Source organism: Elephantulus edwardii, unplaced genomic scaffold (genome assembly GCF_000299155.1).
Source record: "Elephantulus edwardii isolate Elephantulus edwardi_28Jun2011 unplaced genomic scaffold, EleEdw1.0 scaffold00266, whole genome shotgun sequence".
In the NCBI taxonomy this organism is placed as follows: Eukaryota; Metazoa; Chordata; class Mammalia; order Macroscelidea; family Macroscelididae; genus Elephantulus; species Elephantulus edwardii.
In genome coordinates this window covers 3,287,446-3,304,320 of record NW_006400016.1, presented here as the reverse complement: position 1 = coordinate 3,304,320, position 16,875 = coordinate 3,287,446, and the positions used below count along the sequence as shown (strand labels likewise).

The window sequence follows — 16,875 nt, the reverse complement described above, 5'->3', positions numbered from 1 at the left end:
GGTGCTGGGGGGTATAGCACAGGCTTTATTTCTCCAGTACCAGCTCAGCTCTCCCTCATCTGACCGGGGAGAGGTGAGGTGCTGGGGGGGGGGTGAAGGGACTTGTGGTGAGGATAAGGCACTTGAGGTGGGGATGGAGGGGCCAACAGGGGTGTCTCAGCTAAGCTGATCCTCATACTGCTTGCGGAAACAGTCACCAGCCGGGAAGAAGTCCCAGCATCTCTCCTGATACATCTTCCACACATAGGACTCCTAGAGTTTCAAGAGAGGGAGGAGAACACAGTGGTCACATCCTGGGATGCTTGATATGCTCTTGCATTATTCCCTGATGGAATCTACCAGCTGTTCAGCAGAAAGACCTTTCTAGCTGCTCCTGCAGAGATGAGTCCTGGACACTGTATGGGGCGTTTCTACTCTGTTACAGGGTCACTATAAGCTGGTAAGGGCTCAAGAACAAGGGGTTTCTGTTCTACAGTCTGTCTCCATCCTGCCCCTTATTCTCTCACTGTCAGGGAGGAGACGGGACCCTCCCCTTACCTGGCCCGTGTGTTCCGTCTCGTCCTTGTTTATCAGATACATCAGGAAAAACCTGTGGTGGAGGAGGCTGTCAAGACCAAGCAACTTCCTGACCGCTGAGGGCTGGGAATTCTCACACACACACACACTCTCTTCCTCTCTCTCTCTCTCTCCCTCCCTCTCTCCTTCTCTCTCACTCTCAGATTCTCACTCACTACCCCACCCCCAACTGTCCACAGAGCATCCTCCAGCACTGGGGTCTCAGGCGGCCACACCCCCATCCTTCCTGATTGGCTAGGGAGCCTTTGCTCACATGTAATTGGCTAAATTGTGCTCCTCCAGCGTGTGGGTCTCGAACCCATGCGGTGTTGTATCGAAGTAGTCACTGCCAATTCCGCAGATGAAGCATTTGGTCTGTGGATGGTGGGAGACACAGAGTTGAGGTCCAAATGACATCCCCCTAAGGATTCCTTAATCCCTCTGCCTGAACCCCAGACATGCCTCACCTCCATATCCTCCTTCACTTGCTCTTGCTGGTCTCGGAGCTCACCGAAAGCATCAATGATCAGACCTGGGGTTGCAGGAAGCAGGTCAATGTCCAATCTCTAACCTACTTCAGCCTCGTCCCCAGCAGCAGCACATTTCTGGGCCTTGGCTTCCACCCCATCTCCTTATATTCCTTCTTCAAAGAATGAGCACAGCCTCGAATTTACTGAGCACTTACTATGTTTGTGCCAGAGACTCAGCAAGTCCAAGTTAAATTAATCTTCACAAAACCCTCGTTAGTATCATGACCACTGCCATTTTACAGATGGAAAAACAGTTCCAAAGACATCACCTGCCGCCTGCCCCAGCTCTCACAGTAAGGCGAGGCAGAGCCGGGATTTGAATGCAGGCAGACTGAGCCTGCCTGGGGCACTAGTTCCCTCTCCAAGCACCCCAACTAGTGCTAACCCTGGATGATGGCCAGCAGGATGACAATGACGAAGAAGAAGAAAGTGATGTCGAAGACCACCCGGTACAGCTCATACTCGTCTCCTGCCGGGTCCTCAATCTCATCTCCGATGCCCCCACCAGCGCGAACACCCACATACATGTGGAACAGGTAACACTGCAGGAGGGGGGGAGACATAAAAGTCACTTATCCATCGTCCAACATTCACCCAGTCCCCACCAGGGTTGGAGACCCACTCTCATGGGGTTCAGAGAGATGTGACAGTCCAGCAGTGTTTGGGGCCGTGACAGGGTGAGCACAGGTGGGGGTGGGACAGGAGGAAGACATGGTGGGCAGAGGGGCTGTGGTGGAACTGCTTGAGCAGAGTCTGGGGCTGGCAGGAGTGGGGGGTACAGGAGGAGGGGCCAGGCTGGACTTGGGAAAGGATAAGGGGTCAGACTGGGCCTGGGAAGGGGCAGGTGGGTGCAAGGAGCTTTGAGAGCCAGTGGAAAGCCCTGACCCAGCCTGGCTAATCAGCGCAGGCTTCTTGGAAGAACAGCCATGTGAGCTGAAACTTGAAGGAGGTGTGACATGAAGAATAGGTGGAGGACAGTGTTCTAGGCAGAGAAACCACATGCATAAAGTCACCCAAATGAGAGGGAAGAATACATTTTACACTGGGAGGAACTGAAAGCGGTTCAGAGGGGCTGGAAAATAGACTGTCGGTGAGACAGGGTTAGGGGAGAGGTGAGGCAGGGTCTCAAGACCAAGGAAAGAGGCGAGAGGGTGCTTGTTCCTAGAGCTCAGCAGGCCCTGTTTGGGGAGGGCTTCCTGGAGGAGGCAGCACATAAAGGGAAAGGTGACATGCCAAGTAAAGGGTTATGTGTGGAAGTCAGGCTTGGGGTAGAGAGAACAGTTAATGTCAGGTGTAAAGAGTCCAATTAGGAGGAGACTCGGGCCTCAGGAGAAGTGAAAGAAGACCAGGTGGTCAAGAGACCACAGAGAGCGAGTGGGAGTGTGGTTAGAGCCAGGCACGGTCAGCTCCTCCCAGATCTTGTGAGCCTCCCCATGAGGGGGTGAGATTTTATCTGGAGGGCACAGATTTTATCTGAGGAGCCATCAGAAGGTTCTAAGCAGAAAGGAGGCGTGGCTTGCTTAGCACTTGTGAAAGATTCCACACTTGTTCTGTATTTCCGGGAAGAGAAGCCAGCTTCTCCTGGGTCAAAGTTGAGGCGGGTGATTGTAGTGAGAGCAAAGCCAAGACCAAGTGTGCTGGGGGCTCGAACTCTAGGCTGAGACCTGAGAGCTGAGGATCCATGAGCTGGATGTTTTCTGAGGAGTTTCCTGAAATGAGCCTCTCAACTGTAGTCAGGGCTACTCGTGGGTTAAAATCAATTTGAGTTGTGACTCCCATTAACAGAAAGTCTATCTTTGCCATCGAGTTGAAACCAACTCATGGCCTACCCTCAAGTGGTTTTTCAGAGACTGTAAATCACACAGGAGGTGACTGCCCATCTTTCTTCCAAGGAATAACTAGTGGATTTGAACTGCCTGCTTTTGGGTTGGCTGCACAATTCCTTACCCACTAGGCTACCAGAGCTCCCTATTAATAGAACAGAAAACATGACCATGTATTGCATGCTTGAACTTTGGGAGAAACTCTTATTAAACAAAGGCACAAGGAGGGGGAAAAGCCTACCCCAAAATACACAGCTCCAAAGTGGACACTCTGCTACAGTACTTTTCTGATAATATTTACTTTAAAAAAATCCTAATAATATTAACACACTAGGGGGGAGCCACCAATTAGGTTCTGACTCGTGGTGATGCCATGTGTGCCAAGGTAGAACTGTGCTCTCTAAGGTTTTCTATGGGTTCTTCCCCCCCAGATTACCAGGTCTTTCTTCTGAGGCACCTCTGGGTAGACTGGAACTGCTAACTTTTCCACTAACAGCTAAGCAGCTAAACTGTGCCACCTCGGGCCTCCAGCCACATTTATTGAGCATTTATGTGTCTGGCTCTGTTCAAAGTAGTTTCTATCTTATCATCAATTCGTTCAATTCATTTTACTTAGGGAAGAATGAAGGGTCTGGGAGGGTCGAAAACTTGCCCAAGAGCCGTGGGGACAGGCAGATGGCTTACTGTCATCATGTCGTCACACTTCATGTCGGGCTCATCCTCGTCCTCGCTCTTGTTGTAGAACTTGCGGAAGAAGTTGAAGGCCACCACGGTGTACAGGTAGACCACCACAGCCAGGAGGCCCACAGTCATCACCAGCTGGGGCAGGGAGGACGTGGCTCAGCCCAGCGCGCCTCTTCCCGCTCTGCTATGCCCAGCCTCGTCCCAGCCTTGTCAGCCTTTACACCAGGCCTGCCCTGGCCGGCATCCTGGGCTTCACTTCCCATATCTGCCCCTGGCTCGTCCCCCCCCCCAAGACTTCCCCTTCCCTAGTCCTCTCCATCCAGCCCTCATCCCTCCACCTGACCCAACCTGCCAGGCTCACAGCCCTGGCACAACCCTTTGGCCTTGACCAGGGTCCTTCTGCACCTGTTTCCCGTTGTGGGTTACAGAGGAGAGAATGGTACGCAGTGTCTTGACCCCCATGGCGATGTCCAGGAGATGGGCGGCGAAAAAGAAGTTGTTGTAGTGGCCCAGGAGCGACATCACCATGTACCACCCCAGGTACAGAAAGGACTGTGGGTACACAGGGTTAGATCATCATGCCGGAAGCAGCGTGGGCACAAGGACCGCTCAGGAAGGCCAGCGAGCCTGCCATTCTGCATCTCCCTCTGTGCATTTGCCTACTCTGTATAGTCCTGTGACTGGCTCCTATCACTTAGAGCAATGTTTCTGAGGTTCATCCACATTGTCAATGTTTCATGACTTCATTTCTTAAGGCTGGAGAAAATGTTGCTGTGTGGATATACCATGTTTTATAAAAACAAAACCCGTTCATCGTTGATGGGTATTTGAGTGGTTTCCACTGTCTTGGCAATTGTGAATACTGCTGCTAGGTACATTCATGTATGAGGACTCGTGTCGCTTTTTTCCAAGTCCCTTGGTATATCCAATCTGGGTGCGTGTGTGTGAATGCCTGAGAGGGTGATCAGGGGTGTCTGGAGGAGGGAGTGCCTTCTGGGGTGATAACAGACTCTCAGGGGGAAGGTATCCTGGGGGAAGTTGGAGTACCCTCTGTAGAAGGAAGGAGTCTGGGAACTCAGGGCGTTCTAAGGGAGCTCGGATGATCTAGGGGACAGGGAGCACCCTGAGGGTTCAGGGAATGAGTAAGAAGTCAGGGAGCACTCTGAAGAGTCCGAGGATGATCTAAGGATCAGGGAGCTATCTAGGGAGTCAGCTGATCTGTGAGGTAGGGGGTACTATGTTAGAGGACAACCTGAGGATCAGAGAGCACTTTGGGGAGTCAGAGGATGATCTGGGGGTCAGAAAGCACTCTGGGGAATTAAGAGGATAATCTGGGGGTCATGAAGCACTCTCAGGGAGTTAGGAGATGATCTATGGCACGGGGGACACTCTGGGAAGTTAGAGGATGATCTGGGAGAGTCAGGGTATGATCTTGGGGGTATGAGGAGCCTGTACATAGCAGATGGTACCCTGAGATGAGAGACAGACAGGGTCCCAAGAACCAGTCCTTGGTCAGAGACACCAGAGACTTAAGCCCACTAATCAGCCTAAAGCCCTCCCCTTGGGCCTCTGCTCACGTTGTCTGTAAAGATGACCCCAAACTTCCAGATCTGGTACTTGACATCAATGGACATGAGCCTGCACGGAGGAGAAAACCAGACACATGGAGGTCAGCCCAGCCACCTCTCTGCCTCCGTGGACCTGCAGGGCAGAGCTGCCCAGCTCACCAGGTGAGCAGGCCGGGCGGGGGCTCAGGCTTCCGCTCGTTATGGGCTGTGATCTCCAGGGAGGCCAGGTCCATGCCCAGGAGCTCGGCGATCCGCTCCCGTCCGTAGATGTCACCGTGCTTTTCCAGAACCTGCAGAGGAGAACCTTGAGCAGTGCAGGGCGACCAGAGGTGAGTGGCCACAGCCATTTGTGGGCTTCGGAGGATGCCCTGAGCTTTGCGTGGGAAATCAGAGACACATATTTTTCTGAGAAGGCTCAGAGCTCTCTCCATGGTCCTCCAGGTGGAGATCCACAGTGACTGACCCTAACTGGCCAAATTACTTTGGATCATTTATTCTTTTTAGGTAGACATACAAGGAAGTGAGGTGCTCTGGTGGCTCAGTAGCAGAAGTTCTGCCTTTCATGTGGGAGATTCACGTTTGATTCCAGTCCAGTGCACTTTATGCTTGGCCTCCACCCATCTACCAGGAGAGGTTCCTATGCTGCTCTGATGCTGAACAGATTTCAGCACCAAAGAATGAACTGGTTCTACTTTTGAAAGTCAGCCAATCAAAACTTGTTGAGGATCACGAAGGTCTGAGCTGCAACCAGTCGCGGAGATGTGACGGTGCAGGACCAGGCAGTGTTTTGTCCAGTCGTGTTTGGCGTCACGGTATGTTAGGGCAGCTAACAGCCACTGGACAAGGAAGCCCTGCACTTCTCTGAACCCATACCCACCCACTTGTCCCTTGGCTCACTCTTCTCCAGCCCAGGCCCCCACCTGCACTTCCTCAAAATACATTCCTCAAACGCATTCTTGCTGTCGGGCCTTTGCACTGGTTGTTCCCCCTGCTAGGATATTTTTGCCACAGATTTCCAACTGATTCCCTCTTTTCCTTCTTTATTAAATAGCACAGCCTTTCCTGTCCATCCTCCAGAAAAGAGCTACCCCCTCTTGAGACGTAACACATTCCCAGTCCCTCTGCACGGCTTAATTATCCTTTCCTTCTATGACATTTATCACCACCTGAACATTATAAATGTGTTTACCATCTGACTTTCGAATCTGTCAGTATCAACAATTTGCCCACTGCTGCATCCTGTTGTTGTGTGTGCCACTGTGTCAGAACTGACCCACAGCTGACCCTCCAGCAGGTTCTCAGAGGCCGTAAATCACCTGGAAGGAGACTCCTCATCCTTTTCCCTCAGAGTAACTGGTGGTTTCAAATCTCATACCTTTAAGATTTCTGTGCTGCTTCTTACCATGAGGCCACCAGAGCTCTCCCTAAAATAGTTCCAATGCTCCTAAAGCAGTTCTGAGCACATAGTAGGTGCTCAACAAACATTTGATAAGTGAATGAAAGCTGTCAGCCAACACTTACCCAGTATGCCAGATACTGCTGGTTTGTATACAATGTCATTCAATCCTGTGAGGCTGACATGGTTTTAGACCCAATTTGCAAATGAGGGAAACTGAGACACGGAAGGTTGTAACAGCCAGGCAATTTGGCTCCAGAGTCTGTGCACCTAATTGCACACATTTCCTCCTTCGTAACTATTTAGGAGTCTCACGGCATACTACATAAAATATTGAGTGGCTAACAGAAGGTCAGCAGTTTGAATCCACCAGTAAGCAGTAGGAGAAAGATGGGCCATCTCCTTGGTAACGACTTGCAGCCTTGAACACTTGCCGGTTACTACAAGTTGAAGTAGCCCGAGAACAGCTGGCTACCTGGGTTTTTTCAGGTGAAAGTCACATAAAGTGAAACATTTTAAAGTGAACAATTCAGTGTCATTTCAGTATACTTTTTTTAAAAAAAATTTTTTTCAGTACACTCTTAATGTTTTGCCATTGGCACCTCTATCTAGTTCCAAAACACTTTCATTATCCTGAAATAGAACTCCACATCCTTTCAGCAGGTCCTCCATTATCCCTCCCTCCCAGCTCCTGGCAACAACTAACACATCTTCTGTTTCTATGGGTTTATTCTCTCTGAATGTTTCACTTACTATAAATGGAATTATGAAGCCAGGATGCTCCTTGGAAGCAAGGATAGTTAAACTACATCCCACATACTTTGGGCATGCTGTCAGGAGGGGCCAGATCTTGGAGAAAGATTTCAGGCTTAGAAAGGTAGAGATCAGCTCAAGAGAGGAAGACCTTCAATGAGATGAGGTCAAATGAGTCGGAGATGGTGAGCTTGGCTCAGGACAGGGCAAGGTTCAGAAGGGTTGCTCACAAGATCACTGTGAGTCATAGTTGACTCAACAGCACGGAACAAGAACAAACGGATTCACAAGTATGTGGCCTTTTGTACGTGACTTCTTTCAGTCCAGTGTAGTCCACAGGGAGTTGCACTGCTAAGTCAAAGGTAATTCCTCTTTAGCAGTTCAAACCCACCAGCTGCTCTGAATTAGAAAGATGAGCAATTTCCTCCTGCGTGACTTATAGCCTCAAAAATCCCAATGGAGGGTCAGGTATAAATGGGTCTTGACTCAATGGCAATGAGTGAGTTTCTTTCAAAATGTTTCCAAAGTTCATCCACATTATATAAACTGACAGCTTTGAGCTGTGGTGTTGAAGAAGGGCACTGAACATCCCATGGATTGCCAAGAGAACACACAGATATGCCTTGGAGAGGGTGCAGCCCTCTCTGGAGGTAAATGATGAGGCTTCGCCTCATATACTTTGGACAGGTTGCTAGGAGGGGCTAGTCCTTGGAGAAGGACATGATGTTGGGAAGGGTGGAGGGTCGGGAAAGGAGAGGAAGACCCTCAACCAGGTGGATTGACACGGTGACTGCTGCAATGGGCTCTATGTGTCAGGAAGTGTGAAGATGGCACGGGATAGAACAGGGTTCAGATCTTCTGTTCACATGGTCACTATGACGCTGAGTCAAACTCGACTCAACAGCATCTAACAACAACAATGGAACTAAATGACTTTTTATGGCTGAATAGTATCCCCTTGTCTCTCTATATGACATTTTGCTTATTTATCTATCTGTTGAGGGATACACAGGGTTTTCCCCTACCTTCTGGCTGGTGTAAATAGTGTTTCTGTGTCTTGGGGGACAACAGGATTAACTGGCATGACATAGTCCACAAAGGCAATGACCAAATAGTGTTGTTGTTATTTGATATCCAGTTGGAACTAATTTATAGCTAACCCTCCAGTTAGTTTTCAGAAACTATAGATTGCAAGAGAAGAGATTACTCATCTTTTTCTTTTGGAGCTGGTTGATTTGGACTGCCTACCTTTGGTTGGAAGTGCAACTCCTTACCCGCTAGGCCACCAGAGCTCCCTAATCAATCAGCAGACAGACTGATAACACCAGAGAGACACTCACTCCTTAGAATAACCAACCAGAGCAGCATTTGCCCAAGGATGAAGCTCAAAAGGAGGACAGCAGGATTGTTGGAAGAGAGAATTTTAGGGAGGTTGGGAAAAGTGTGGCTGCATTACAAGTATTGTAATTCATCTTATAAAATAAAATGTATATGGGTGGTTGGCTGGAAAAGCCATTTGCTTTGTAAACTTTGACTCAAACCACAATTAAAAAGAAGAGTGCTGCTATGAGCCTCTATGTATCAGTTCTCCTAGTGAGGTTCATCCCAAGGTCAAAAGAGCAGCATCTATGTCTAACTTTTTTTTTATGTCTAACTTTTTAAACAAAAAGTAGAATGAGGGGAGTACTTTGTGTAGTCACCACGCGATGCACCACATATGTACAATTTCATATGAGGGAGGTGTGCTCATCATGGCTTCTTCTGGATACTTTCTCAGAGAAGCAAAGCCTCCTGTCCAAGGCTGCACAGTAAAGAGCTTGGCGGAGCACAGATGGACTAAGGGAAAGGGATCCAGCTTGGGAGGCCCTGCCATGGCGCCAACCTGTGTCCTCTCACCTTCCGCTTCACAAACTTGTCCCAGTAGTTGCTCGGGAAAGATCTGTTGAGAGAGAAAGGAGTCGTGAGATGTCAGTGATGGGCAGGAACTCCAGCCAGGCATGGGTGATCTGAAATCCTTCCCCTTCGGAGGGGCTCTAGTGGCCCAGTACATAAGGAGTTGCTCTGCCAACCCAAAGGCAGATGGTTGTTATCAGATAGAATCAACTCTATGGTAGTGGACTTGGGTCTCCTTGGGATACATGGTAAGAGGAGCACTGTTAGCACAGAGGTTATAGTGACCAAAAGGTTGGTGGATGGTTCAAACTCACAATTCATGAGAGGAAGATGTGGCAGTGTGTTTTCATAAAGACCTACAGTCTTGGAAACTGCAGAGCAGTTCCACTCTTTTACAGGTGCTATGAGTTGCAACCAACTCAAAGCCAGAGAGGCCACCTGTCCTTATCCATTAGATGATAATGGGCGACAGAGACAGCATACCTATAGATGCAACCCCCCTTGGGATAGGGTTACCCGAATGTGGCCATTATCAGCATAGAGTATGGCTTTAAGATATGAAAGAGCAGATTAGCACTAGAAAGAAAACAGACCTGGAGGAAATATATACGCTATCCAAGGATGGAGGCCGCTCAGTAATACCAAAGAGGTGACCTGGAGAAGTAAGACAAGGGTTTCCCCTGATCTGACAGCTGGCAGACAGCTTTTGTAGAGCTGGTGCCCTGAATTCTGACAAACAGCTTCCTAACCTGAGAAAATAAACTTCTGTTTGTGAAAGCCTTCCACAGGTGGTATTTCTGTTACAGCAGGACCACAGTGGGGTATGTTGGGGTCCAAAATCCCTGCACACCCTCATCCTCATCTTTCTTTCACTCAATGCCAACTCACAACTGACCTCTCCCATTGGGTTTCCAAGACTAAATCAATGACAGGAGAGTGTCCATCTTTCTCCCCACGAGATGCTGAATTTGAACAGCCTTTGGGTTAGCAGCTCAATTCTCTATGAAATCCTAGGTTCACTGCATGAGCAAAATTAGTTCCTATTTCCCACTCAAGGTATCTGGGTGAGAATGATGACTGGGAGGCACAGGGGTAGAGTTCAGAATGCAGGTGATTAGGCCCCAGCCCAGATTCTCTGAGTCTGAAGCTCCAGGTCTGGGAGTCGGGCAACTCAGCGTATCAATTGCGGGTATCTCAATATGAAGGCTATGTCTCTGTTTTATGGAGAGGAGGACTAAACTTGGGGAGAACAGGACCACAATTTCCGTTTTGGAGACTTGGGCCAAGGCTGGAACGGAAACCCAGTCCCCTCCTCCCTTGCCCCGAGGTGGGCCCTGAGTTCTCACGGTGTGTTGAGCACCAGCCGGTCCCACTGTCCTTTGACGTCATCGTCCTCTGGCTGCTCTGTGATATAAAAGCCATCAAACTCCAGTTTCCTGGCCAGCTCCTTCTCTCGCTTAAAGATCACCAGAGGTACCTGGTTTGAGGAGTGAGGACCCAGAGTTAGCTAGGCATCAGCTGCCTCAGCTAGACCACAGTCTCTGCATCAGCCACAGGATTTTGCTGGAACCTGGATGAGACCCTGTATCAGAAGTGGTAAGAGGGGAACATAGAGGGCTGGTGGAGCCCAGAGGCTGTGCCTAGTGCTGCCTGGGCTTTCCCAGTGGAGACAGGACTGAAAGCAGACCATAAGGATGAACAAGAGACAGGAGAAATGGGTGGAAGGGAGGAAGAACATTCTAAGCGGAAGGAACAGGATGCAAAATCTCTAACCCAAAAGAGAACTGTTCACTCTCTAGAAAATTGTCAAGACTTGCGACAACAATCTTGGCACTCCTGGAACTGCAGCTCCCATAACACTCCTATAGGGCATCCACCACACAGCACATCTGAAGTCGGGGGCCACCTTCTTCCCCTCAGCCATTTCCTCTCATGTTCTGAGACCCCAGATATCTTGATTCACTCACTGATCAGTGTGCAGAGAATCAACACTTTCAATGCAAAGTCAGTTTCTCCATCAAGACATCAACACAGTGATGTGGGCAGGGTTCCTACCAACTCAACTAGGGCCTGTGCCAGTTTAAATATCATCCTTGCTGGAATAGATGGAAAGGGTGTGGAGACAGTTCACATTCCTGACATACTCCTTTCCAGATTTTTGAACCGTGTAGTATTTCCTTGCTCTGTTCTGACAACTATCTCTTGGTCCATGTATATTTTGCATGAGCACAATCAGGTGTTTGGGGATTCTCATTCTTCTCAAGGTTAGCTACAATTTGTTGTGATCTACACAGTCAAATGCCTTTGCATAATCAATGAAACGCAGGTTGATATTCTTCTGGTAGTAAATTTCCAAAAAGTATAAACATTTACTGACATTGAACACCAATGACTTGAGACCAGAAGAGTTGTGGAATGACATCAAGGATATCATATATGGGGGTGGGAGAGAAAGTATAAGGTCATTGAAAAGAAAGAACAGGCCAAAATACATGACAGAAGAAACTGAAAGTTGCTTCCAAATGTAGAAAATAAAACAAAAGGAAAATGATGATGTGAAAGAGCTGAAATGAAAAATTCAAAGGGCAGTTCAATAAAAACCCAAATAGAATGAAATGTGCAAAGACCTGGAGTTAGAAAACCAGTAAGAAAGTGCATGTTGAGTATTTTCAGCATGAAACTAGTATTAAAAAAAACCTTTAATCCCTAAATTGTTATATTGAGGTAAAATACTGTGTTCAAAATATTGAATGACATAGCAAGCATCAAGAAAAACTTAGAAGGAATACACACAGTAACCATATTAAAAGAATTAGTTGATGCTCAATCACTTCAGGAGATATTATGATAAAAAATGAATAATAGTGAAAGAAGAAGACTAGGTTATACTAAAGGCATTAAAAAAAAATACTCCAGAAATTGGCGGAGAATAAATTTAGGTGTTTCAACAGAAAAAAAAATATATCATCCTTGCTGGAGTCCCAGTCCTGGACCCAGCTCCTCAGTCCTCCTGGCCTTGGGCCCTATGGTCCCAGGCCCTGCACAGGTTGCCACCCTTGCCCCAGAACTGTGCTTACGGCCCACCTTGAGACAGTTGTAGCCAATGATGCAGAGAAAGGCCACGAGTGTGTGCAGCAGGCTCAGGCAACGCAGGGCAGGCTCCATGTAGCCCGTGCTCTCCTCCAGGAAATAGTACACCATGTTCTCATCCTCGTCACCTTCTGTCTCCTCGCCGGCCCCTGAGCCCCAGCCAGAGCCACCGCCGGACCCTGCACCCGACAGATCCCCTGCTGCTGAGCCCTCCATGTCCTCCTCCCCTGGTGGAGAGTCTGAGACCTGAAGGAGGAGCAGATGTCAGCTGGGCTGACATTTGCTTTGCCACGCTCGGAACCCAATGACAACATGAACAGTTTCCATCAATGCAGATGGACTGGGGTCCCATCAGAAACATTTTGGGTGCGACTATCAATCAAGACCAAATGGCAGGCATAGGCTCTTAGCTAGCAAATCAGACTCTGTCCTGTGAGTTTTGGGTTGATTTGATGGTGGAGCACTAAGGAGACTGACTACTACTTTTAATGCTAACAATAGCAGCTAACACCTCCACAGCATTTTCTATATGCCAGGTCGTGTTCTAACAGCTCTACACAAACTAGTCTTCTTTTAATCCCCATGACTCTTAAGAAGTAGATGTTGTTATTATGCCCACTTTACAGAAACTGAGGCACAAAGAGGCTAAGCAGTTTATTTACATAAGACTGAGTTGTAGAGTTTGGTCTCACAGTTTCCATATTCCATTCACTCTTTTTCACCTCTGTCCTGTTATCTAAACTGTTGGCATGAGCCTGAGTGCCCTGGGTCCTATTATTTAGATCCCTGGCATTTAATTCTGATCCCTTTTTACCTCTTCAGAGGCCTGGTTCTTAACCCTTCCCTTTCATCTTGTGAGATGATACATTTCCTCGCCCTACAAATATCTCTTTTATGCAAAAGCAAGGCAGATAAATTTAACTGAACGAGTGGATAATTAGGGAGGTGAGAGAGTGGACCCAGAGGCACAGTGTTGACAAGTGACAGAGCTGGGCATGGAACCCATATCTGATTCCTTATCTAAGCTCTTGGGGATGTGCCTCAGATGAACTCAGAAACCCCCAGTCACCACTATGGGATCCTACGATCCAGTTGTCCAGTCTAAAGCCCCTGAAGATCCTCACCCCAACACCTGTGCTTTCATTCTGGGGAGCTTGTGGGAAGAGAAACCTCCCACCCTCTGGCCCACATAGAACTTTATCCTCATGACCAGCACCTTATAAAACAGCAAGATGAAGTTGATAGCAAAGGCCAAGAAGAGAGCAAGGAACCGCAGGGTGTAGAAATTCCGAGAGAGGTAGTTCTAGAACAAGGAAAGAAAGAGAAAGAGCTCATTGATCAGTCAGAATTCATCCCATCAGTCACAGTCAGAGCACTGGGATCCTCAGTACCAGGGCCCACAAACTACTGTTCATTGAGTGCTTACTCAAGACCTAAGGATCCTGGTTCAGATCCACCAGGGGCTTGTGGGAGAATGACGAGCCGCCTCTTCCTGTGAAGATTTACAGCCTGAGAAATCTGATGAAGGACTGCTGAGTCCGAATGGACCGGATGACAACAGGTTTGGTGAGACTTATTCTATACCAATACCTGGCTTAAATTCATGATAGACATAACCAATTGATGTTGAGTAAATTCCAATTCAGGGCAACCCTATGTGTCAATGGAGAACTTTTGTGCCAGAGGGTTTTCAGTGGCCCCCGCTGTCTGGAAGTAGGCCAATGAGCCTCTCTTTCTAGTTGCCTCTGGGTCAACGCAAATCTCCAATTATTCAGTTAGAACCTGAGTGCATCACTCAGGGGCTCCTTTGTACACGAGCTTATCTCAGGCTCATCAGTCTTACTGTGATTGGATACTACTGGGCGTGCTACTACTACAGAGCAGAACTACTCCTGTAGAGCAAGGTTCAGATCTGTTGTTCATAGGGTTGCAATGAGTCATTGCCAGCTTGATGGCATTCAACAACTTGGACAAATAGGAAACTCGGGCTCACAGAAGTGAGGTGTATTCTCCAAGGCCAGAGAGCTAGAAAGTGGCAGACCTGAGATTTGCACCCGGGCAGTCAGGCTCTAAGTCCCCACTCTAAACTGTGTAAGGTTACGTGTAAGGTTGTCCTAAGTAGGGGACATCTATTTCTTCTTTCCTTGCCCCTTTCCCCCTCCCTCATTCACTCCATTAGTCCCCACTGGACACTTTCTGTCCAAATTGTTCATGTCAGACAGGGCTAAAAATGAAGAAAGGGAGATGGAGCCCTGGGCCCTGCCTTCTGGAACTTCCTTCCTCCTTCTCAGCTTGGAGGAGGAGATGAGTGCTTCCCTAGAGATCATGCAAGCTCAACTCTCCACCACCATGGAGGGCCTAGGGCTGACACAGGCTCAGAAAAATGAGAGCTCAGACTAGGCCATAGTGGGAAGACCGGAACTTCAGCCTCAGATGGATATGGCTGCAGACAAGAAGGGGTGGGGGACTCTGCACACGGTTCCAGATGAAAAAAGGAATGGGGGCTGGAACAAGAATCGTGAGCAGGGGCACGGTGAAGAGTCAGGGGAGAACCCCTTGCCATGTGTCCATGCCCCAGTTCTGGTGGATATCTCTGCCCTTCCCCAGCCTGAACTCCTTTTAGAGACAGGCATACATAGAACCAGGACCAGGCTAGGAAGTGGAGGTGAGTGTAGGTGTCGGGGTTCCCCTGAGAGAGGAAGTTGCATCCCTGTTGGATCCTCACCAAGAATTTCACCCTCTGTACTTCCAGTTCTTCCCAGAACTCCATGCCCCCACCCTTGGCTTCCTCTTTCTTTGGAGGGTGTGGAGGAGGTGCTGTCTTCTCAGGGGTCTCAGGTTCAGGTTCAGGAATTTCTTCCTTTTCCCCGTTTTCGGCACTGTGGGATGATGAGACAGAGAAAGGTCAGGTATCCATGTGTTCGTTAATTCACAACCATTTGCTCAGCGTCCACCTCATGTGTGGCCGAGCCCTGGGTGGTGTTGTGGACACAGGTGATGACTGTTCTCAGAGTCCCCATGACACACCAGGGAGTGACAGCCCAGAGTTATCAGGGATGGGCTGGAAAAGCCCAAAGGGTAGTAGGAGACCAGAGGAGATAGCTCTTCATCTTCAGGGCATGTCAAGGTAGGCTTCCTGGAGAAGATGTGTAACCCAGGGAGGTGGGGACGTGAGAGACACAGGTGAGCAAGTGGCCCAGTGTTCCAGCTGCTGGAACAGGATGCAGGAAGCCGGCATGTGAGCAGAGCGCGTTCTGTACTTTCACTGAGCCTCTTTTGTGTCTGGGCTGAGTTGCTGAGGACACAGAGTGGCCAGGATTGCCTGTGGCTCTGACCTCCAGGGCTGGCTCCACGTCCAAGAGGGAGACAGTAATATGTGCAAGTCCCCATAGGCCCCAGGCCACTCACTCAGCTTTCTCCAACTCTGGTTCCGGTTCCGGTTCTGGAGGCAGCTCTTCTTCCTCTCCTTCCACCTGGGGACAGGGCAGGGTAGGCTTCAGGGCCTCTGAGCCTCCAACCCAACACACTTCTCAGTGCTGACCTGCTTGAACCTCACTCTCTCTGTTAGCCTCTCGGTAGCTGTTTCCCTGGGCAACCTAAGCTTTCCAACTCCTCCCACCTGAAGGAAGGTGGATTCCAAGTTATATTTTATAGAGGGGAAACTGAGGCTCTGGGAGAATGTGAGTCTCAAATGTGCTCAAAGCTCTTAACAGGGTCAGGCTGACTCCCTCCATGTGGAGGGTTTTTTCTCTCATACACATATGTGCACACATAAACACACGTGCTTGCTTCTTCATTTCCTATGACTGTATCTCTGAGGGCCTGTCTTTCCCATGTGAACCCCTTCTTGGGTCCTTTTAGGTCCCGGAATCCTCTGGGTCTGTGTTCTCTCCAGTGTCCTTTCCTCCCTCTTTCCCAGAGGTACCGTATTGGGAGCTCTGGTGGCACTAGAGGTAAAGAAGCTGTGTTGCAATCTCAAAGGCATGTGGTTTGAATTTACCAACTGCTCTGAGGAAGAAAAATGGGCCATCTCCTGAGATTAACTGCCTCTGAGCACCCGCTGGAGGGTGAGCTATGGGTGGGTGCCTACTCAACGGTACCCAACAACTGCTTGAAGATCTTTCTCCAGGTCTCTATCCCTCAGTCTTTTCTCTCCATCTCTCACCATGTCCACCTCCACCTCACTGTCTGGAAATCTCTTATCAACCCTCCCACTCCTGCAAAGAGTCTCTACAAAATCTCCCCCACGCCTGCATTCTCACCCCCAGCTTCCTCTTCAGGATGGGGGAGCCCTCGGGCGTGGGTGGCTCGACCGGTGTGGTGTCACCCATGTCCCCAAGGCCGCCTGCCCCTTCCGGTCGGAAGGGCCCTCCCTCGGCCACGGCCACGGCCCCGTCTCCGCCGCCTGCGCCAGTCTCGCCCGCTGCCGCCTCCTCGTCCCCAGCACCCTCTGCCGCCTCGCCAGCGCCCTCGCCGTCCGCGTCTTCACCAGCCCCGGCCTGCTGCTCGCCGTGCACCTCGTCGCCCGTGGGGTCGGGCATGCCGGCCAGGAGCTCAGTCACCGTCACCTTCTTGGCCCCCTC

General features: G+C 49.4%; 1 protein-coding gene across 1 annotated transcript in view; it reads right to left on the bottom strand.

Moving 5' to 3' along the window:
* Positions 1–156: 156 nt before the first annotated feature.
* Positions 157–16,875, bottom strand: part of RYR1 (ryanodine receptor 1 (skeletal)) — a 199,386-nt gene continuing 182,667 nt past the window's right edge. Inside the window, exons 92-107 of the mRNA XM_006899740.1 lie at positions 16,555–16,872; positions 15,701–15,765; positions 15,018–15,171; positions 13,509–13,595; positions 12,287–12,538; positions 10,549–10,679; positions 9,206–9,248; positions 5,320–5,450; positions 5,170–5,230; positions 3,998–4,144; positions 3,593–3,727; positions 1,471–1,627; positions 1,023–1,087; positions 830–930; positions 538–589; positions 157–252 (exon numbers count right to left, since the gene is read on the bottom strand). Coding sequence (XP_006899802.1) covers positions 157–252; positions 538–589; positions 830–930; positions 1,023–1,087; positions 1,471–1,627; positions 3,593–3,727; positions 3,998–4,144; positions 5,170–5,230; positions 5,320–5,450; positions 9,206–9,248; positions 10,549–10,679; positions 12,287–12,538; positions 13,509–13,595; positions 15,018–15,171; positions 15,701–15,765; positions 16,555–16,872 — 1,995 coding nt within the window. The remainder of the gene's footprint in view (positions 253–537; positions 590–829; positions 931–1,022; positions 1,088–1,470; positions 1,628–3,592; positions 3,728–3,997; positions 4,145–5,169; positions 5,231–5,319; positions 5,451–9,205; positions 9,249–10,548; positions 10,680–12,286; positions 12,539–13,508; positions 13,596–15,017; positions 15,172–15,700; positions 15,766–16,554; positions 16,873–16,875) is intronic.